The 22,803-nt window shown below is 49.4% G+C and overlaps 1 protein-coding gene across 2 annotated transcripts in view; it reads right to left on the bottom strand.

Annotated features, from left to right (window-relative positions):
- Positions 1–674: 674 nt before the first annotated feature.
- UBN2 (ubinuclein 2) overlaps positions 675–22,803 on the bottom strand; it is a 73,652-nt gene continuing 51,523 nt past the window's right edge. Inside the window, exons 9-17 of one of the 2 annotated variants that reach the window (XM_056123917.1) lie at positions 20,984–21,102; positions 20,132–20,245; positions 18,292–18,435; positions 16,851–16,901; positions 14,739–14,781; positions 11,858–13,408; positions 4,417–4,513; positions 4,126–4,215; positions 675–1,024 (exon numbers count right to left, since the gene is read on the bottom strand). In XM_056123917.1, coding sequence (XP_055979892.1) covers positions 975–1,024; positions 4,126–4,215; positions 4,417–4,513; positions 11,858–13,408; positions 14,739–14,781; positions 16,851–16,901; positions 18,292–18,435; positions 20,132–20,245; positions 20,984–21,102 — 2,259 coding nt within the window. In that variant the 3' untranslated portion in view covers positions 675–974. Of the gene's footprint in view, positions 1,025–4,125; positions 4,216–4,416; positions 4,649–11,857; positions 13,409–14,738; positions 14,782–16,850; positions 16,902–18,291; positions 18,436–20,131; positions 20,246–20,983; positions 21,103–22,803 lie in introns of both variants that reach the window. The other variant, XM_056123916.1, reaches the window with a different exon arrangement.

Raw genomic sequence — 22,803 nt, forward strand, 5'->3', positions numbered from 1 at the left:
AGCTAAAAGAACAGAAAGAGAAGTGAACGGAGCTGAAGGCGGGGGTATGTACAGTTCGTGGTGGTCGGGCCTGCGAGCGCCAGAGAGCACCAAGGCCACAGCCCTACTTCAAGGACCCCCCGGGTCTCAGGAGAAGAAACAAACGTGACCAGAGTCCCATTTCAACATCAAGAATGGTAATGGACCAGTCACGACCAGCTGCGACCAGGGGGAGTTAGGCCCCAGCTCCTGGCCGCAAGACGAAACAGACCCTTTCACAAAAAGGGGCCATGGAGTTCCATCTGCCAAGAGCGACAGGCTCCGTTTCTTGACTTAGCAGTCGTGTGACCGGGTCATCTAACTGTGCTAAGAAAACTCGCCTGGAGCACCTGCGACCACCGGCCCCGCGGGGCGCGGCTACACACGGGAGAAGATTCAAGTCTGCTCAGGATTTTCTAGGGTACAGTATTTCCTCAGCTCCTGCCTCGGGGGACAGAGAGTCAAATCACTTTTGTGGCAAATCTGCTGCATAGTCCATTGGTCTTTACTCCTGACCCTGCCTCGGTCCAGATCTGCTGCCTTCTCCCCTGCTACGATGCCTGCCAGTGCTCAGATCCAACCCCCAGGATGGATGGAGTTTACCCAAATTCCTCAATTCCTTCTTCCTTCCCCCGACCCCCCCCCCCGGGGGAGGGGAAAAAAAAATGATACTTCTGTGGGTTTGACAACTGAGTCTCTTTCAAGTCAGTGAATATGGTTAACTGTGTCTTTCTTTAGGAGAGACCAGAGGTCGCTCACCGTGCTAGAGAGCACGGCTTCCTCCTGCAGCTGGCTTTACTCAAGTAACGGTTTTCTTTTTCCTCCTCACCACAGTGCTCGGGACGAGAGAATGTAAACATCGACAGAACAGCAGCCCTATGACCACATGAGTCCGTTCCCATCAGGTAGATCCCATCAGCCAGCTAAGTGTCTCATCTCCTTGGCTTGCTGGGAAGTCACTGAGATTTCCGTGGTAACTTAGTGTCCCCTTTACTTTGGCCTCCATCTGAGAAAAAGAGAGAGACAGTAACGGTTTGAGTGGGTGCGTTATGAACGGTAGAAAGAAAAATACATTAATTTTTAATTTTCAATGGGTCAAGTTCAGAAACATAAAAGGTCTTCTTTTTTTTTTTTTGGTCACACCCAGCTTTGCACAGGGATTACTCCTGGCTCTGCACTCAGGAATTACTCCTGGCAGTCCGCGGGGGACCACATGGGATGCTGGGAATGGAACCCAGTGGGCCTCGTGCAAGGCAAACGCCCTCCCCACTGTGCTATTGCTCCAGCCCCAAGGACTGTCTTTTAATATCTTAACTTTTAATATCTAGAGTATTATAGAGGTTAAGGACACATGAAGGTCTGGTCCAGCGCCATAGTCAGTGGGTAGGGCACTTATCTCACACACACATGACCTGACTTTGATCTCCAGCCCCCTTATGGTCCCCTGAGCACTGGCCAAGACAAAACCATGAGCACTACTGGGTGTGGCCCCCAAAACAAAAAAACAACTCCAACCTACAAACCACGAAGGAGACATTAAGCCCATGACTGGCTCTCATGTCACACGGCTAGGGTTCAACAGGCTTCAGTGCCCTAGAAATACTTAGTGTCCGGTGCAGGGAGGATTCTAAAGCAACAGAAAGCGCCCGAGAGAAGCCTCAGTGGGCTGAGCCCAAGCCCCTGCACCGCAGGGACCCTCCAGCACAGAAGCAGTGAGCAGTGGTGCCAGGTCTGTGCTGGGTGTGGCCCCAACTGACATAAACAAAAAAAGATACAAGCCCCGCCTCCAAAAGAATCTATCCACCTACCCATCAATTTTCTTGGCCACATCTACACTCTAGGATCACTACTGATGGGGCCTGGGGAACCTATGGGTGGCCAAGGTGCCAAGGTCCCTGTATGCAAGTCAAGAGCAAGATAGTACATGCAGTACTAGCTTTCTGGCTCATATTCCATCTTTTTTTTTCTTTTTGGGCCACACCCAGCGGAGCTCAGGGGTTGCTCCTGGCTCTGCACTGGACACTAAGCCAGGGGTTGCTCCTGACTCTGCACTCAGGAACTACCCTTGGGGGTGCTCGGGGGACCATATGGGATGCTGGGAATCGAACCAGGGTTGGCCACATGCAAGGCAAACGCCCTACCCACTGTGCTATTGCTCCAGCCCCTCGTTTTTGTTTTGTGTTTTGTGGCCACTTCTGGTGATGCCCAGAAATTTGTTCCTGGCGCCCAGGGGACTATACGGGAATGCTGAGGATTGACCCTAGGTTGGCCGTGAGCAAGACAAATGCCCTCCTAGCTGTACTATCGCCCCGGCCCTGCACCACCTCTTCTAACTCCTTTAGAAGACAGGTAAATTTCACATTTTTGCAAGTGGAATGAATTCCCTGGCATAGCAGTTTGTAATTAGTTCTTCATTATTTCTGTAAATAAACAGGGCACACTTATCAGCTGAGTCTCTGCTTCACCCCTAAATGGCAAACGGTATAACTGAACTCGATTACTGTCAAATAATAGCCAACAGCCGTCAAATGACTGAATCCCAGCCGCTGCACACAACAGCTTCCGTTTTCACACGCGGCTGTGTAAACTTCAGCCACTGGGAGAGGGGAGACAAAGCCCTGCAGGCAAGAGCAGGGCCCCGAGGCTGTGGGTGCCCCAAAGCAGCACACTTGTGTGGTAAGCTGCAACAGACTCCAAACGCTACCGTGACTACTCGGCTCCACTCCCGGCCCTTAATAATATGGAACACAGGATCAGCGAGGCCCTGGCCCACTTCCTAAGTAAGAGGGCAGCTATGCAGTTCCTTCTGCTTCACAGAGTCCCCGGCTGCCTTCAGAATAGTACTGGTCTCCACTTGGGAGACCAGGGAAACAGAGGCCAGACTAGGAAGACGAAAGGGCTGGACCACACGCTTCGCACACAGGAGCCCTGACTTCAGTCCCAGGCACTGCATGGTCCCCTCAGCACTGCCAGAATAGCGCAGAGCCGGGAATAGCCTCTGAGCACCACTGGGCATGCCCCCACCAAAGGAAGCTGGGGTCGGGGGCCAGGGCCATAGTCCAGCAGGTGAGGCGCTTGCCTGGCATGCAGTCGGCTCAGATTTGATTCCCAGTGCCCCATGTGGTCTCTTGAGCACTGCCAGGAGTGATTCCTGAGTGTCCCTGATTGGGGCCCCCACTAAAAACAAACAGACAAACAACAACAACAACAAACACAAGAGGATGGAGGTTATATCCAAATCCACTACTTAAATCTCTGTTTCAGAGGGTGGGAGTTGGGTAGCCAGCAAATCACACATGTTTTTTTGTTTTTGTTTTGGATCTACACCTGGCATTTTCAGGGCTTCTGGCTCTGTGCTCAGGGATCCCGACTTGGCAGGCTCCCAGGAAACATCCAGGGTGCCAGCGATTGAACCTCGGTTGGCCGCGTGCGAGGCAAACACCCTGCCTGCTGTATTACGTCTCCTGCCCCATGATGCACAGTTTCCACGTAATCACTGGAAGAGGCAGGAGAGTGTAGTGATCACTAATCCAGACTACAGGGTCAGACTTGCTGCTCTGTACCTCGGACGGAATGGGCAGTCCACCAGGAGGCAAGCTGCTTTCCTAGAAGCTTCCCGATCTAGCTCACAGGGATGAGGTTTGTTCACAAATCACAAGGTTTGTTGTGAGGATGAAATCCGCTATCACGTGCCAGGGGTTATCGGTGGCCGGACGACTACGTGGCACATGTATGCAGCTTTTACATGCGAGCTGCTCTAACTACAGGGTGCGCTCTGTCAACATTCCCATCACAAACGCTTCGCAAGGGCAGCCCGTGACGGCCAGAGGCACAGAGAGCCGGGCGCTCCCCTTGCAGGTTCAACCCTAACGTCCTACATGGCCCCCTAGCACGGACAGGAGTAATTTCCTGCATGCAAGGCCTGGAATAACCCCCTAGGTGATCGCTGAGTGTGGCCCCCCCAAGCCAAAACAAACCCCAAATGGCAACGCGGTGCGAAGAGGCTTCTGCCCATGTCACTTCCCCTCAACACAGGTCTGCTTTCTGAAGCCGTCACTGGGTTCACCCCCCTGTCCCCGTGCCGGTCCCCAGCCCGGGGCCTCTTACCGTTAAACGTCTGCTGTAAGTGCGCGGGCAGAGGTGAGTGGGAGAGCGGCGCTGCGTGCTGGGCTCCTGGCTGTAAACCCTTTAGTAAATCTGGGGGGAGAACAGCGGGTTAGTGACCTGCTCCACCGGGCGCAGGCAAGCCCAGCGCGGCCCTCCCAGACCGACCAAAGCACCAACAACAAAGCCCATGCGCCGCCCGACTCCTCCCGTCTGAGCCGCGCGGCACGGACGAGAGAGCAACATTCCTGCGCTCCTGCTCCGTGGCTCCCGGGGCCCAGCCCCACCACTTACTCTGAGTTAGGCTGTGGTGGAAAGCGGCTGAGGTAGATCCCGAGGCGGCTGTCACTCCCGCGGTGTCCGTCCCAAAGCCAAGGAGCTCCAGGGGAAACTGGAAGGGCATGGTCACTGGAACAAGGCCACCCAGCATCCCAAAAGGAGTCACATTTTGATTTGTTACAGACAAAGGTGATGTCATGAGAGTCAGAGGTGAGGCATTAGCCAATAAGGACGCTCCTGCTGTGGGCTGCAGAAACCAGGGGTCAAAACACGTCAGAAATCAAGCCTTCACCTGACCCAGTCACCGCACTTAACCTCCACCTCTGCTCTAACAGCGACGTGGCGAGACAGAAATGAAGACTCAGGTGAAAAACGCATTTCAGAGCAACGAAATTGGCTTTGTTACGACCCTTCGCTTTCGGCACCCAGTTTCAACTTTCTAGTGTTTATAGGCCTACCGTGGGGCTGGAGCGATAGCACAGCGGGTAGGGCATTTGCCTTGCACGCGGCTAACCTGGGTTCGATTTCCAGCATCCCATATGGTCCCCTGAGCACCACCAGGGGTAATTCCTGAGTGCAGAGCCAGGAGGAACCCCTGAGCATCTCCGGGTGCGACCCAAAAAGCAATAAAAATAAAAATAAAAAAATAATAAAAAAAAAATAAAGGCCTACCTTAACCTCTATTTAAGACACATTTAATCCACTAACATTTCTTCTTTCTTCTGTTTGGTTTTGGGGCCACACCCGCAGGTGCTGAGGTGGGGGTGGCAGAGGGTGAGCAGCCTTGACCCCTGCACTGCCGCCGGCGCCATCCACCGATTTTAACTGGACTTCTCTACTCGCTGTGTTTGCCCTTTGACTCCTATAGGAAGTGATCCATGCCCCACAACTTAGGAACCAAGTCTCTGAAAATGCAGAGCAACTTTTGTTCTTATTCAGCTTTTGGGTCATACCTGACAGTGCCTGGGGAATCACTGAGCTGAGTATGGAACATGGGGCTCCCATATGCCACCTCCCAGTCCTCACACCTTTTCCTCCTTGCCTGTCTTTCCCTCTTTCGTGCGAACTATGACAGACAAAAATGCACGTATTCAGAAAACAGTTGCTACAAATAATGCTTAAGCAACTTAGAAAAGCTATCTGCTAAAACTATATCGACCTAAAACCGAACATTCCTTTCTTCCTTTTAATCACAATTATTTGAGTCTCAGAATATTATGAGGCTCATATTCCAAAGCCACTCCCAAGGAAATGCCCCTAGTGAGGGGTATTAAATACCTTTAATAAAGAGCCTTTAAGTTTTTCTGGAGGAGGCAAACACTTAAAAAGAAGAAAATGGAAATCAGGGCAAGTTCCACAATGAAGTGACTCAGTTGGGACAATAAAAAATGGTACCACACTACATCTTGCTAACATCATGTTCTTTCAAAGAACTGTCCGCTTTGGCTTCTTTACACAACAGAGGCCACACGCCAGCTGACCGTTACAGGAGCGCCAACAAGCGCTCTCCTAGAAGATGCCCCTTTCAGTGGGAACATCATCTGGAAGCACAGATGTGGCGGCATAATGCAGGCTCATTAGCTGGGTCATGCCCCATATGCAGACTTTCCAGGGCTCCTACTTCCTTCCCAGAGCAAAAGGGAACAGGAAACTTGGTTCTTCCTGTGGTGGGCGTTCCAGTTCTCTAGACCATATTTCAATTTGTTGGGTGCATCTGTTCCCCATTCTCCACAAGACCAGACAGACCCGTTATGAGCATCAGGCCGGCCAGACCCTCCCTGCCGAAGGGCCTCATCACTGCACACACACAGGATAAACCCACACAGTCTCCACTCCAGCTGCTGCTTAATCGTGGCCTCATGGCCTTGCCCACCTCTCCGAGAGTGGAGTCCCCTTCCTGTCGAGCTCTTTCTCCCTCTTTCTCCCTGGTGCCTGGCTAGTCCCCCTCACATCTTGCACCTAGTATGCAATTCCCAGTCTACCTGCGGTCTCCTCAACGAGATCTTCCTCACTCCTCAGTTACGTGTCACCGCTGTCACTCTATTGTTCATCTTACTAGGGTGGGGGGGCAGTGCTCAGATGGTCCAGGGGCCTCAACTAACAATTCCTGGCGACTGGACAACTGGTTCAGTGCAGGGTTTGAGGATGTGATGCTGCAGGGGCCCGTGACGCTGGGGTGACCACGTGGTTCTGGAAAGCAAGACTGGGTCAGGTACTGACCAGGCATGCCTCACGCCCACTGGACCATCTCCTAGCTTTGCTATTCGATTTGTGTCTGTCACTTTCCAGACTTTTAGTTTAGTTTTTTTTTTGAGAGCCTCACCCAGAGGAGAAAGGGTTACTCCCGGCTCTGTACTCAGGTGTCACTCCTGGCTGACAGGACACCATAGGAGATGCCGGAGGATGAACCCAGGTGGGCCAAGTGCAAGACAAGCGCCTACCCGCTGTAATATGGCTCTAGCCAACACTCAACATAGCTCTAAAAACTCCTGTGTTTTGCTTATTTTCCATCTAAAGTATATGCAAACCCACAAGGAGGGGTCTCAAGTACAATCTTCACCCCATGCCCCTAGCATCAAGAAGAGTGCCTGGCACAAACACAACATGTGGTAAACACTTGTTTAACAAATAAATGATTTGGGGGAAATTATAAAGGGGGCAAAGATAGAAAATCAGTATCATGAAAGAAGTTGAGTAGAATGCTATTAAAGGAGAAAGTAGTAAATACCACCCCCCCCTTTTTTGGCCAGTAATGCTCCCAGCAATGCTCAGGGGTTACTCCTGGCTCTGTACTCAGGAATTACTCTGGAGGTGCTCAGGGGATCAGATGGGATGCCGGGGACTGAACCGGGTTGGCCCCATGCAAGACAAATGCCCTCCCTGCTGGACTACTGCTCTGGCTCCAAGCCCCCAGTTATTTTTATGTTTTGGGCCACACCCGGCTGTGCTCAGGAATCATTCCTAGCAGGGCTTTGGGAACAATATGGGGTGCTGGGACTGAATTTGGATCAACCCCGTGCAAGGCAGGTGCCCTACACACTGTACTATGGTACCAGCTCCCCAGAAAAGAAAATTTTCTAGGTGTCTTTGGTGATGGAGCAGAACGTGAAGAGGGGTTTTTCAGACTGGAGTTGGACACTCCAGAGACAGACCTAGAGGCCACACACAGCTGACACCACTTCAAGAAGATGCTCCAGGAAGAGCAAACAAAATCAAAAGCCTGGATATACCAAAGGGCAGAAACAACATTACTCAGTTACTGATTATGTTCCCTGTCAAATCAGGAAGACATAACAGCCCGGCACGGGTTCCAAAAGAGGACACCGAGGTCTCCAAATCACAGAGCCTTTTCACAGAGAAAGAAAACCAGGTGGGACCCATTCCATTTTAGGAACACAAAATGTGTTCTGTAGGGCCCCTGGAGCCAGCTTGGCTAACCAGTATGCCAAGCATCAATGGTCTTTTGGGACAAATGATCAGGTATAGGACCATTTCCAGGAGAGGAGGGAAAAAAAACCCCGATACATTCTGGTGACAAAAACATAAAGAAAGATTTAATGCTAAATTCAAGGAAAACAAAGCAAGTAGAAAAATGCCAAAAATTTGGAGTAAAACAAAAAATCAAGTCATACTTTACAATATATAGCTCAACAACAGGGAAGAGAGATAGTAAGTACAGTGGGTGGGTGCTTGCCTCGCACACGACCGACCGAGGTTCAATCCCCAGCTCCCCCTATGGTCCCTTCAGCACCACCAGAAGGATTGCTGAGTGCAGAGCCAGGAGTAAGACCTGAGAATCCCCGGGCGCAACTCTCCCCCCCAAAAAAACAGCTCAACAATGTCATGGACTTAATTAAGAATCGTGATGTTACTCCTTCTGGAGAATGGGACAGGTGAGAGAGCTAAAATTTTATTCATCTTAATGAGATGTCAAAAGATAACCCAAATTTTTATAAATGGAGAGTCTCCTTCCCAGCACGCACTCCCTTCACAGAAGGCGGGCACTTGCCTTATCTGTGGCCAACCCGGGTTCCATCTGGTATTCCACATGGTCCCTCAAGCCTCTGCCAGGAGTAAATCCTTAACATTGCCAGGTGTAGCCCCCAAACAAAAACAAAACAATCTCAAAACAAGAACAAAAGAGTTTCCCTTCACTAACACTTTAACCAAAAAAAAAAAATTAATAGTTAAGCTGCTGACATTAGGAAGAATATGAGGCAAGTAACCCTGCAGTTCTTTTTGGTAGGGCGTGTGGGGAGGGTATGGTGGGGGTGGCCACACCAGCAGGCCCAGGGCTGACTCCTGAGTGAGGTCACTCCTGGCAGTGCTTGGGGCCACGCAAGGCAAGGGCCTCAATCCGTCCTCCCTCCCTCCCTCTCCCTCTCAGGGCTTACTCCTGGCTCTGAGCTCGGAACTCAGGGATGACTTCCGGTAGGCACATGGGACCCTATGGGGTTCTGGGGATCGAAGCTCTCGCCGGCCCAAGGTTTCCCCCCTTTGGGGAGGGATCACACCCAGCAGGACTTGGGGCTGCTCCTTCCTCTGCACCTGGGGAACCCTATGACACGAAAACAGACCCTGGGCCTCCTACATGCAGAAAAAGAAAAGGAAAGGAAAAGAAAACCGCCAACATTTTAGTAAATAAAGTAGTCGCCTAATGCCCAGACATTAGCTGTAACTTAAAATACAAAAACTAGCATCAGTCTTTATTATTTTCTAATATAGATAAAATGTCAGTTAATTTTTGTTTCTTTTGAAGTGGGGGCACTCCCAGCAGTGCTTGGGGGGGAGACTGCACAGCGACAGAAATTGAATCCCTACATGCAAAATAGATGTGCCAACCTTCCTGGCCCTAACGGCAGGCTTTATTTTTGTTCTGAGGCCCACCCAGCACTGCTCAGGATTCACTCCCGGTGGGCTCAGGATCCTTATGGGGTGCCGGGGATCAAATCGGGGTCTGCCACGTGCAAGCTAAGAGACCCACCTGGCTGTACTACTGCTATGGTCCTTATTTTATTTATTTATTTATTCATTTATTTATGAGCCATGCATGGCATTGCATGGTGCTTACTCCTGGCTCTGTGCTCAGGAATCAGGCCTGGTAGAGCTGTGCTGAGTTCGCTGTGTGCAAGGCAAGCACCCTCGTCACTCTACTACTGCTCCAGCCCCTAATTTCAGATGTTCATTTGGTGCCAGTTAATCAAATTTTTTCTTTATAGGAAATCTGGAAAAAAATTCACTCCTAGGCCTATAGAAATGGCAGAGCAATGATCTGGGAATTAAATGTAACTACTGAAAAACAACACTTAAATTGCCAAGAACCTCTCAAACACAAGGCGCAATTTGTTCATTAGCTGCTCCAATTCTACGTCAGGAAGAGACACTACAAAGTCAGAGCACTTTCTTAAGACAACACAATTCTATAAATCATGAAGCTGTGTTCTTAAAGAATTTGTTCAAGAACCTAAGAGCACATCATAAAATGTCATGTATTCAAAGAAAACTGTTACGAAGCAAAATATTACATAAAATGTACTTTCTGGGGAAAAAGCCGATGCAAGTACCAGAAACATATAAACAGTGGTGAAACAATGGGTGAGTTTTATTTCCTTTTCCACCTGAATTTTACTTACTTTTAGTGGGGGAAAAATGTTAAAGAAACCAAATCAGAAGATGGAGGTCAAACCTGAGAATGTCTCAGAAGATAAAGATGTAGCAGAAAGATGAAAACAGTGATAATATGGAAGACAGAAAGTCAAAGAGATGAGCAATAGAGTACTTGACCTGCACTGACGGATTAGAATTAACAATAACACATATACAGAAAAAAATTTTTTTTTTGTATCATACCCAGTGGTATTCAGGACTTACTCCTGGCTCTGTACTCAGGGATCACTCCTGGAGAGTTCAGGGGACCAGATGGGGATTGAACCCAGGTCAGCTGCATACCAGGCAGGAGCCCAACCTATGTGTTATCGCTTTAAGTATTCTTTGGTTTGAAGAATATTAAAGAATATTGCGTGTTGAAAAATAGCCAGGTTTGAGACTGAACGACAGTACGATGTTCTAAGTACAAAATAATGAAAATTAGATAAACCTAGCCACAGTTTGGGAAAACCTGTATTTCAAAGAAAGAGTGAAAAATGTACTGGCATTTGAGTAGGGACTTGTGACTTTTAAGAAAACAAAACAGCAGAAAGGCCTCAGACTTATCTATAAATATAAACGAAGGGGCTGGGAGACAGCCAACGGCTTAGCATCACCCAGATGTGGGCTTGATTCCCTGAGCATCTCCGATTGTTGGCCCTGGAGGGTCAAAACGCTGGTATCCCCAGCACTGCAAGGCTCAAGCAGCACTGCATCCACGGGCCTTTGCACTGAAGCATGGGGCCAGCCCTGAGAATCACCCCCAGGCGTGCTGAGTGCTGTGTGGGAGCCGCCCCCCACCTAAAGACCCCAAATGCAGCAAGTCAGTGGGGCAGTCTGTCCGGCACTGGAGATGACATTCCCTCATAGGGAGCAGCAAAGAAAGGACCAAGTGCGCAAGAGCTCAGGGAAGTAATACGGGAAACGTGCAGAAAAGACCCCTTGAGTTCCTTCCTCACAACTCCTACTAGCTGAGATAAATCACTTAATCACTTAATCCCCGTTATTCATCGATTTATTCGAGCGGGTGTCAGTAACGTCTCCATTCATCCCGGTTGCGAGCTGAGATAAATATGAATAAAAAACTCATGACTGAGGAAACTGTGGTGTCAAAAAGACCACTGTGTTTCCTAGGACCTCCAGGAAAAAACTTACACTCAACACAGAGGATTACATATGAATAGCTGCAGGGCTCTGCCTAAAACTCTCTCCACCCACCCCTCCCCACCTACAGAGAGGATCACTGGCATCCCATATGGCCGCCCAGCACTGCCAGGAGTAATCCTGAGCCAGGAGTAACCAGAGCACTGCCAGGTGTGGCCCCCAAAACAAAACAAAATAAACCCCAAAAACAATCAAACAAAACAACAACAAAAAAACCCCATCGGCATAAAACTTTTTCATTTGAGAAGATAAATAATTAAAGAAAAATATGTGCTTCAATTATATCAGAAAATGGGAGAAGTAGAATGAGGGAAAGACAAGTAAAATTAAGTTAAGTGAACACATCTGGCTTTAGACTTCATTAGGGCAGTCCTAAACAATGCATTTAGATGTGAATCAGAAAATCATTCTGGTACTTAAATAACGGGGGTGGGGGAGGGGAAGAAACCTACATGCCTGTAAAGACCGTTGTCGTAAGTCTCCCCATCGCTGGCTGAGGGAGTGATGAAGCCTATCGGTGTTGGGAGCATCCCTGGGCCAGAACACGCCTGTCTCTACACCCTCCTGCAACCGATGTTTCCCACCATCTCCCAAGAACGTGGGGCCACGTGGCGGGCTCTCACGAGAGCGCATGCAGCATACGTACCTGCACGCTGGCCGTTCCCACTGAGGACCCTGAGGCAGAGGATGGTCTGTGTGGAGCAGACAACGGTTTAGTAGCACCCTGTGTTCCACTTCCTGTTCCCCCTGCGAGACTAGTCCTATTGGCTCCGCTCGAGTTCAGACTGCCGCCTCTGCTGGCGGGTACATTCACTGCGATCCCACTCAAGCTATTCTTCCCGAGAGTTCCAGTGGATGAAGAGTTTGTTAGCTTCGAAGGGGCCTGGAGACTTTTCGCAGACGGAAGGCCTGAAGTGCGATTCGAGGGCAGCAAGTTCAAGGTGGGAGAGTGTCTGCTCACGCCCATCCCGGCGGGCTGCTTGTGGGCGGGGTTGCTGCCGCCGCCGGAGTGGCTGCTCTGGGCGACTAGTGCATTTGGGCTGGGAGAGCTGGGGGAGCCGGCGGGCTTGGGCGCCGGGCTGGACTTCGAGAGCAGTTTACTGGAGACGGAAGGCTTAGCTGACAGAGAGGGCTTGGGCGAGGGAGAAGGCTTAGGTGCGGGCAAGGGCTTAGGAGATGTGGCGGGTTTCGGAGACGCGGCAAGTTTTGGAGATGCAGCCATTGAAAAGGGGGACTTGAAACCCTGCGCGGAGATTTGTGACACCATCGCCTTGGCTAAATAGTTACTGGAGGTAGTGGTGCTAGGTGCGGTCCTAGAAACCAGGGGGTGGGACCCTTGAGAACCATTTCCAGGCGAGGGGGTGGATAAGGGGAGGCGGTACATAAGTGGCTTATCTGAAGTCTTCAGAAGTGGGGACGAACAGGAAAGCTGGGGGTTATTACTCAGTTTCACCACGGGGTTGGTCTGGGACTTACTGATGGTTGCTTGCAGTGGAGACACGTAGTTCTGCGGGACGGTGGAATGCTGGTGCACCTTTGTGACTTGCGCTAACGAAGAAGCATCTTGGGCCTCGGGTGTTCCCAGCGCGTGAGAGGAGGCAGCCGCTTGGGCCGGGGAGGAAGAGGAGCCGTGGGCTTGGGAAGAGGCAGCGTGGAGGTGGCTCGCCCTCTGCAGTCCCTGCTGAAGCAGCCTGGCCGGCAACGGTTCTAAGGAGACTTTCGGGTTCTGGATCGAAGAACCAGCAATAAGGCCTGAAGAGATGCCAGTATGAGCTAAATCCTGGGGTTTCTTTGGTACTGGCCCGGTATGGCCAGCGATGAGACTCGACGAATGTGCAGTCTGAGCAGAATCGAGTTTTTTCGGCGCAGCCAGGGGTAGCTTACTCATGATGCTTGCGAGTTTCTCTTCTCTGAGTCCCGGGCGAGGCTTGGCCGTGGGCACGGTGAGCCGGGCACCGGCTGGAGGGCCCTTGCTGCCGCTGTTGAGAGCAGCGAGAGCCTCAGAGACCAGCTCCAGTGCGGGCGGAGGAAAAGCAAGGTCTTCATCGAGGGAGTCATCGAGGCAGATGGGCTCCTGGGCTGGGCCCGAGGCGGAACTGGTGGAGGCCACGGCGGAGGCGCTCGAGCCCGCTGAGGGGCCGGCCACGGCAGCCGCTGCGGGCGCGGGCGTCTTCTGGTCCCTCTTGGGGCTGCACTCCTAGTGCGAGCAGCATCGTGATGGGGAAAAAAAAGAATGAAAGAGAATCACAAAGCATTAGTTTCTCAAGGCCCGGGAAACCCTCCTGCTGATAAATTCAAATGCTACCGGAAACTTTGCTTTAGGCTATAAAAAAATTTTTTTTTCTTTTTGGGTCACACCCAGTGATGCACAAGGGTTCCTCCTGGCTCTTCACTCAGGAATTACCCTGGTGGTGCATGGGGTACAATATGGGATGCTGGCAATTGAACCCGGGTCGGCCGCATGCACGGCAAACGCCCTACCCGCTGTGCTATTGCTTCAGCCCCAAGGCTATAAAATTTTAAGGTGACAGAGTTCTGCTCAAACCCTGCTCAGGGGCCCAGTGTCAGCTTATCTGCGGTCAGTCACTCTGAGAAGAGGACCTGAGAGCAAGTCAGCCCGCAGGAGGACTCACACTGTTACATTCCCCAAGGCCCGTCCTCCCCCACCCCGTCATCCTCCTGTCGTCTGTCTGTTCAAAGGAGGTGCTATAAGCACCTCTCCTGGACCCCGGAGAAACTCTGCCTTAACCTGCAGGGGGCATCGGACCATGACAAGCCATGGATCTAACCAGGGCTGGCTGTGTGCAAAGCATGACTTCCGTCGCTACAGATTTCTCTGGCCCATCTTAAAAACGTGTTTCGGGAGGCTGGAGTGCATGTATAAGAGGCAGGGCAAGGGCGCCTGCCTTGCTCACAGCCACCTCGGGTCAATCTCAGCACCCGCTATGGTCCCTCAACTCCCGCCATGGGTGTAAACTGCGCATAGAGCCAGGAGTAAGCCCTGAGCACTGCCAGAGGTGGGCCCCCAAAATGAAACCAAAATGTTTCACGACCAGAGATCTTGCTCCACAGGCTGGGTGTGTGGCATTCTAGAGGGCCAGAGGTCCCGCACCATGGGGACTAAACCTGAAGCAAGGAGGCAGGAGTAACCCTGAGAACTGCTGGGTTCAGCTGCCAAACTAAAAACCCCAAAACTGTACTTCACCGAAGAAACAAGAGGTCAAAGAGAGAGAGTGTAAAGGACGTAAGACACTGCCTTGCGTGGGTCTGACACTGGCGCCACATAACAGTAACATTCAAATCTGATGAGGAGGGGCCGGAGTGACAGTACAGTGGACAGGGCGTTCGCCTTGCGTGGCATCCCAAATGGTCCCCTGAGCAACGCCAGGAGTAATTCCTGACTGCAGAGCCAGGACTAATCTCTGACCCAAAAAAGTCACAGAAAGAAAGAAAGAAAATCTGATGTGGAAAAATATGCTTTAATGTTGACCAATTATTGCCACTTTAAGACCACATTCAATTCTTACCTTCACTTTGGGTTTAGGCGCAGGGATCACCTTTTTCTTTGCCCTAAGACAAAAGATTGGAAGGGAGGTCAATGCAGGATTAGTTATTAGGAAATTATACACTTGTCCAATTGCATGAGTGAAGAATTTCTTTTGCTATTTGAAAAGTTTTTTTTAAGGGAAAGAAATGTGTGTAAGTGGCCAATGTGATGTGAATAATCGCAGTATGTTTTTTTATTTCATTGCACAGCGGTAGGGCGTTTGCCTTGCACGCAGCCAATACGGCCGACCTGAGTTCGATTCCTCCGTCCCTCTCGGAGAGCCCGGCCAGCTACGAGAGTATCTCGCCCACATGGCAGAGCCTGGCAAGCTCCCGTGACATATTCGATATGCCAAACACAGTAACAACAAGTCTCACGATGGAGATGTTACTGGGCCCACTCAAGCAAATCGATGAACAACGGGAGGACCGTGACCGTGACCATTTAAAAGGCCAAACTGCTAGTGAAATACGAATGCAGAAAATACGTTTTTAAAAAGCTTTGGTTTGAGGGACAGTGCAGGGAGGAAGTACTTGTACGCAGCCCACCTGGGTGATCCCCAGAACCACATATGGTCCCTGAGCACCACCAGGAAAGGCTGAAAATGCCATCTGATTAAAACTGCCCATGTACAACATTATATTTCAAGTTGTAAGGAAACTGTAATTTTTAAAATATTTAAGAATATAGAGGCCATTAGGGGTCAGAGCAATAGAACAGCACATAAGGCATTTACCTTGCATACAGCCAACAATGCCCATTATGCCCAAGTGGGGCATGTGTGTATATTCACACACACTTACAGATACATATATGCCACTTGGGCAAAATAAATATATACCACTTGGGCCAAACAACTTCTAGGCCCTCCTATGCCACAGATTCTTATTTTCTCCTGTAAAATAACAAAACAGGAGCCGAGAGACAATACAACAGGTAAGGCACTGCCCTGCACAAGTCCTGCCTGGGTGTGATCCTCAGTACCACACAGTCCCTTAGGCCCTGTCAGGAAAAATTCCTGAGCAGAGTCAGGACTAAGTCCTGAGCACCACTGGGTGTGCCTCTCCCCTTCCAACCACCACCCCCTGCAAAAATAAATGAATTTTAAAATGTCTTATGGAGATAACCACTATTTAGCCAAATAATATATCACAAAACATACATAGTTGCCTTTTTGCTACTGCTTAAGAGGTACGGACTCTATCTGTAACTACATCACTAAGGAAGGTCCAGTTTTGAACAGAAATGAAGATATGGAGAAGAGATAAATTCTATGGAATGAAACACTTGGAAAGCAAGTGAGGTTGGCATTTAACCGTATGGTACAGCCCAAGCCTGTTGGGTACAGACGATCAAATGGGGGAAGAGACCCAGGACACAGGCCCAGCACCAAGGACCAAGGGCCCTGTGAGCTGTCCCTGGCTCTGAGCATCCCCAGGCCTGTGGACTCAGATTCTGGAGACAACAGCAGTAACATGCAACATAAACCTTCTACAATCTGAGCCCGTGCTTCCCAGCCGGGGGTCATATGCCCTTCCTGTTGTGTCCTCAAGATACCCCAAGGGGCCCAAAGGTGAACAGGCTCTAAATGGGGGACAAGGGCACGAGAATAGGGGAAGGTAATGTAAGAAGGAGGCCATGCCTGAGAAATATTCAGTGTGCCAAAAGACAATCAACAGGATCATTTGGGGTCAGGGGGGCCTCGTAATGGTGCTCAGGAGGCCCTGGGGCCGCTCACAGGGACTGGCAGCTGGGCCAGAAGGTCAACAAGAGGGGCAAGAGTGCGGTGTGCTCAGACCACTCACGTGGAGCTCGGGGGCACAACAGGGCTGCCCCGAGCCATCTTCCAGAGCCGTGAGATGTGGGAGCCACACTGCAGTCAGCGGCGTGCAGGTCCTGAGCCTTAATCCCTGGGCTCTCTCTCCAACCCTCAAAAATAATGTTTTTCTTTTTTTTTTTTTTAAACAAAGTGGCAGTGCAACAGAAATGGTTAAGTGTACAGTTATGAGCTATTCCACCTGGGATTTTATTTACTAGTGCCTAGAATGCAAATAACAAGAAATGACAAAATCTGAAATCTGCGTTTACTCACGGAGCAGAAGTGAGATGGTTGTGTACACTTCGGCTTTCCTTAAAAAGCATTCTGGAAAGATCAAAAGGACACAATTACTTTTTTTATAGCAGATAGTAACATGATAATCACATTATATCTTTTTCTTTTTTAAGTAAAGCAAAATAAGTGTCTTCCCCCGTTTTGGTTGGGGTTACTCCTGGCTCTGCACTGAGGAATCATTCCTGCGGGCCCATCTGGGACACCGGGGACTGACCGCATGCAAGGCAAGAGCCTTACCCTATGTACTGTAAGTCTGGCCCCAGAAGAAGAAGTTCTGACTAAAAGAAACTGAGAGAGGTGTGAAAGAGAGAGATACACATTCAAAAAAAAGTCTCACTTGATCACTTTAATAATTTGATTTTCAATAAGCTCTTTATTATTTAAAAAGATACAAAAGGGGGCTGGAGCGATAGCACAGCGGGTAGGGCGTTTGCCTGGCACGCGGCTGACCCGGGTATGATTCCCATCATCCCATAGGGTCCCCAGAGCACCGCCAGGAGTGATTCCTCAGTTCAACGCCAGGAGTAACCCCTGAGCATCGCCGGGTATGACCCGAAAAGCAACAACAACAACAACAACAAAATAAATAAATAAAATATAAAGATACAATAACGTATGGTAAACTCAATAAGCTTTGCAGACTTCACAGCATTTCTTTTCTGGAGATGTTTATAAGGCAACACTTTTTCCCTGCTAATTCAGCCCCACATCAAAGCAGCTATGTGTTAATTTTAATATTCTTTTTCATTTTTATGAATAAAATACTGTTATTTTTTGTGGTACCACTCCACACTGTTTTCAAGAGAACCTAAGGAGTGTCTCCTTTAGGGACTCCCTAGCAGTGCCAGGCCCAGGTCCACACAGCAGTTCTGGGTTCTCCTTTAGGGACTCCCTAGCAGTGCCAGACCCAGGTCCACACAGCAGTTCTGGGTTCTGGCTCGGGCCATGTTTCTACAAGGCTTTACTCCACCCTTCAGAGTGCTCTCCTGGGTCCATCTCTAATGATGCTCCAAGTCTTGTGAGTTAGTGATCTTCATGGATTCTCCAATGTTAATGATGTGTGCGCGCTTTACAACAGCAGTAATAAGGAAGCAAAAAAAAGCCTAGCATGTGTCCTTTCTTCCCTTCTTCCATTCTCCCTTCCTCCTTCCCTCCCTCCCTTCCTATAGTTTAGGGAACTTAAAAAATGAAAACAAAATCACTTTGTGAGGGGCCAAAGAGAAAGTACAATGGTTAGGCTCTTGCCTTGCACAGGGCTTACCTGGGTTTGATCTTTGGCACCATATATTATCCCCGAGAGTGCCAGGAATGATTCCTCAGCACAGAGCAAGGAGGAAGCCCTGAGCACTGCCCTCACCAGAAACAAACCCAAACCAACCCTGTAAAATACAAAGGCCACGACAGCTTAGGCTGGTCTTACCTTGCCTGCATCCAGCCCTTAGGCCACAATGGTTTCACCTCTGTCTCCATGAATGATTTAAGATAATCCTCTGCCGACTGACTCTTATTTGGCTCCAACTCATAGCATCCCAATTTGATCTCAACAAGGTTACACAATAACGTTCTAAATAGATTAAGAACATAGTATTTATATGCAAACTGAATTAGAAGAGTAGCTTAAAACAGAATTTTTAAAGCACATAAATGTGAAGGCAACAATAATGATTATTACAGAAAGAACATAGAAGATGACCTAAAATTAATTTTTTTGGTTTTTTTTTGGGGGGGTGGGGGGAACTACACTCGGCGGTGCTCAGGACTTTCTCCTGGCTCGGAGATCACTCCTGATGGTGCTCGAGAGGCTATAAGGGATGCTGAGGACTGAACCTGAGCAGACCACACGCAACGCAAGCAAGCTACATGCTGGACTGTCATGCAACACCTTTCTTTCCTTTCTTTGGGGTCAACTTTGGGGATGAGAGAGGGCTTTGGTCAACTCAGGGGCTATTCCTGTGTTCAGGAGAGACCCTTCACCCTGTTCAGGAGTCTGTACGCAGTATAGCGATCAAACAGAGACCACCCACGGCAAGGCAAACATCTTCACCTCTGTACCATCTCTCTGGCCCAGAAGAGAAAAAATTTTGAGGATCCATCATTCATGGCACAGAATCAAACCACCAATACAAGACAACTTCTGATTTCTTTAATCTAGCCATCAGAGATTGAAAAGGACAATCCTACAACTAAACCTTTATTTATACAAACAATATAGAAGAAATTATTTTGGTTCTGCTTAAAAGTAGGGGTTTGGGTTTGGGATGGAAACATCTGAAATATGGTGGTGGGAAGGTGTAATGGTGGTGGGATTGGTGTTAGAATATTAAATGTGAAAAATATAATTTAAAAAAAAAACACCTTTTTTATTTATGGTACAGAAATACTAGTCAAAATAGATGATCACGGGCTGGAGTGATAGCACAGCGGGTAGGGCGTTTGCCTTGCACGTGGCCGACCCAGGTTTGATTCTCAGCATCCCATATGGTCCCCTGAGCACTGCCAGGAGTAATTCCTGAGTGCAGAGCTGGGAGTAACCCCTGTGCATTGCCGGGTGTGACCCAAAAAGCAAAAAAAAAAAAAAAAAAAAAACCAAAGATGATCACACAAGTATTCTGAGAACCTCAACTGCTAATACCAGTATGGCGGGACCGGTGTGATAGTACAGCGAGTAGGTTGTTTGCCTTGCACGCAGCCGATCAGGGTTCGATCCCTTGCATCCCGTATGGTCCCCCAAACACTGTCAGGAGTAACCCCTGAGCATCGCTGGGTGTGACCCAAAAAGCCAAAAACAAAAAAACAGTACAGCTTATTTAACAGTTAGAAGACTTGCCTGAAAAGCAGTTAAATGCAAATAAAAGCAATCATTCTCTAATCATTCTCTAATCTTCTCTTGAATAAACCTTTCCTGCAAAGTAGTTTGGGGTTGGTATTCCTCCTTCCTGCCCTCTGAGCAATGGTCTGCAAGTTGGCTGGATGGTCTGTCTGTCTGGTCATCACGGGGGTCCCCAGCAAAGCTCAGGGAAGACAGGGGACACTCCCAGTGACACCTGGTCCCGCTGAGTGTGCAGTGGAGGCCAGCAGGGCCATCCCACCCGTGCCTGACCATGCGGTGCTGGGATCCGACTTGGGTCCTCGGGTACGGCACGCAAGAGCTCTGGCCTTGAACTACCCCTCAGCCTGCCCTCCCTTCTAGCCACCACAGGTTCTTCTGACAAGAAATCTGATTTCTGTTATTTAATGTGCAGGCTCGGGTTAAACGGTACCTAATGGTGTCATCCCAGTGGAATTTCTTTCGGGGTCCTATGACACGTTTCCCTGGTTTCTCATCATCATCTTCCTCCGATCCATTTTTCTCTCGTTCTTCGTCTGTTTGTAACCTAAACACGAGAAACACTCCATGAGCAAAGCTGTAATCAACGTGATCCAAGGAGAGGTTCCGCACACTTTTGGAAACTTGCCTGCCCTGAATGCTGACTGAGGAACAGGGAAGGAGAAACTCTATCTTCCCATAAAATACTGTGAAGCATGTGCTGAAGGCATGGCAAATAAGATCGTAAACTATAACATGATGGCACGAACATAGTTCAGGAAATATTGTTTCAACTGGGGCCAGTCAAGTTGCTCCACGTGTGAAATACCGGTTTTGCCTTGATCACATCCGTGACCCTAATCAGCAGAGTTTGCTTCTGACGTCAGCGTAACCAGGAAGTGATCTGCTACTTAAAAAACACTCAATGGTGTCATGGTGGTGCTGTGTGTTGGGTTTTCCACACAGTAATGCAGCTCCCTTATGACCAATCCCCGACAGAAAATCTGGCTGGCCAGCCTACATAGTCGTGCGTTCACATCTTCGGGGCTGCCGCCCATGGCCTGTACAACCCTGGCAGATGCGCCGTCCGAGGCTGGCAGCCCCGCTGTTCGGCAGCACCGCGGCCAGAGGTGTGACGCCTGAGCAACTCGTGCACGAGCACTGCTCTGAGCCCCGGGAGCACCCAGGCCAGGGGCGAGCAGGAGGAAACCGAATGCCTAAGGCCTCCGGTCACGGCAGCAGCCACAGCAAAAGGGGGGCACGGGGGAACGATGACAAAGGCAGTGCAAACAGAAGAGGCACGCACTTGGCACACTTAGCCTGACTCCGGGCCTGGCAGTCCTCTTGGTACTTAAATAGCTGCTCGGGCATGACGTTGCTAACGGCCAGTTTCAGTTTCTGCAGAGGTTCTCGTAAACGATCATCCTGAGGGGGGAAAAAGACACAAAAGGCTCTTCCAGCAAACTACAACTCACTTCCTACGCAGACGCTCGAGAACGAAATTCTTCTCTCAGGTACAGATCCCACATTTGGAATAATAGTGCTTAAATCCAGACGTGTCCGCTACAGCAGCCTCGCACTTCAATACCTAATGAACTTGGGCTGAAGTGCTCTCGCTTTCACGCGGAGGTCTGGGTTCGACTGCTGATCTGCATGCTTCCCAGAGCACCCAGGCAGGCACACCCCCAAGCCCCCAAACAAGAATAACCAGAGTCCTTGGTTGGTCGGGGAGAGACCCGCCTTTTGCCTGCTGTCCTTGCACACACTGTGAGCTTTCTCCCCAGCCCACAGGGTAATGGATAACAGTGCTCCTTTTCTGGATAACAGTGCTCCTTTTCCGTTTGTAAACGCCCCATGTTTTGTGTACCACACTCTGGCAGTGCCCCTGGGACAAATGCCTGAAGCCCTGCCTGGACTATCTCTCCAGTCCAAAAATGTTCCCCGCCCCCTTTTTTTTTTGCCACACCCAGCTATGCTCAATGATCACTTCTGCGGGAGCATATGCAGTGTCAAGCATATGCAGTGCTGGGGACTGAACCCCAGGAGCCGCATGAAAGGAAGGCGAGTGCCTTCCTCCTCTCTGGCCAAATGTTCTGTGTTTACCCAATGTGACTCAGGCACTTCACCGACAGGGGCAATCGAAGACCGTCAGGTATCTGTCCTGCACTGCAGCACACACGCACACAGTATGGGCTGCCTCAACAGGATGCTGGCACACAGCTCTCCCTTCCATGGTTCCTAACTGTGACCGAAGCGGCAAACATCAATGCCAGGTCAAGGCCAAAAGGAAAACTCTCCCATTTGGGAGACTTTTATCTACTCAGATTCAGGGCAAGAAGGAAAGCAAGCAGGCTTGTATTTGACAGCTTTATTCAACCAACTGAGTATTTTATCTTGCAAATGACAAATATATGTATCATTAATTACACTACACTTTTATGACTATCTAACATTATTAGAAGATTTTGATTTTCTTTGTAGACACAAGTCCTTTTAAAATCTGATTTTAAAAAAAGTGTGCAAAAGAATGAACTCAGACCTCTTTCTAAGGCCAGGCACAAAAAAAAACAAATCAAAATGGACTAAAGACTGGCTACGGATCTGACTCCATGAGGGCAGGGAGGAAAACAGGCAACTCGCACCAGGGCACTGAAGCCAGAGGCATCTTCAAGAATGAAACAAACTGACCAGACAAGTGGAAGCAAAGATAAACAAATGGGACATTAAGAAACTGCTGCACCTCCAGGGAAACGATGACCAGAATACACAGACAGCCCACGGAGCAAGAAAAATCATTCTACCCAACACTCATCTGATAAGGGGTTAATATTCCAGATCTATAAGGCACCAGCAGAACTTTACAAGAAAAAGACATACAACCCCATCAAAAGCTGGGGAGAAGAGATGAACAGAAACTTCCTCCAAGAAATACAAATAGACAAAAGGCACATGAAAAAGTGCTCTATCAGGGAGATGCAAATCAAAATGAGAGATCACCTCATGCCACAGAGACTGACACATATCAGAAAGAACAACTAGTGCCGCCATGAATGTGGAGAGAAAGGGACTCTCACTGCTGGTGGGAATTCTGACTGATCCAGTCCATCTGAGAAACAATATGGACAT

Source organism: Sorex fumeus, unplaced genomic scaffold (genome assembly GCF_029834395.1).
Source record: "Sorex fumeus unplaced genomic scaffold, SorFum_2.1 ptg000048l, whole genome shotgun sequence".
Classification (NCBI taxonomy): domain Eukaryota; kingdom Metazoa; phylum Chordata; class Mammalia; order Eulipotyphla; family Soricidae; genus Sorex; species Sorex fumeus.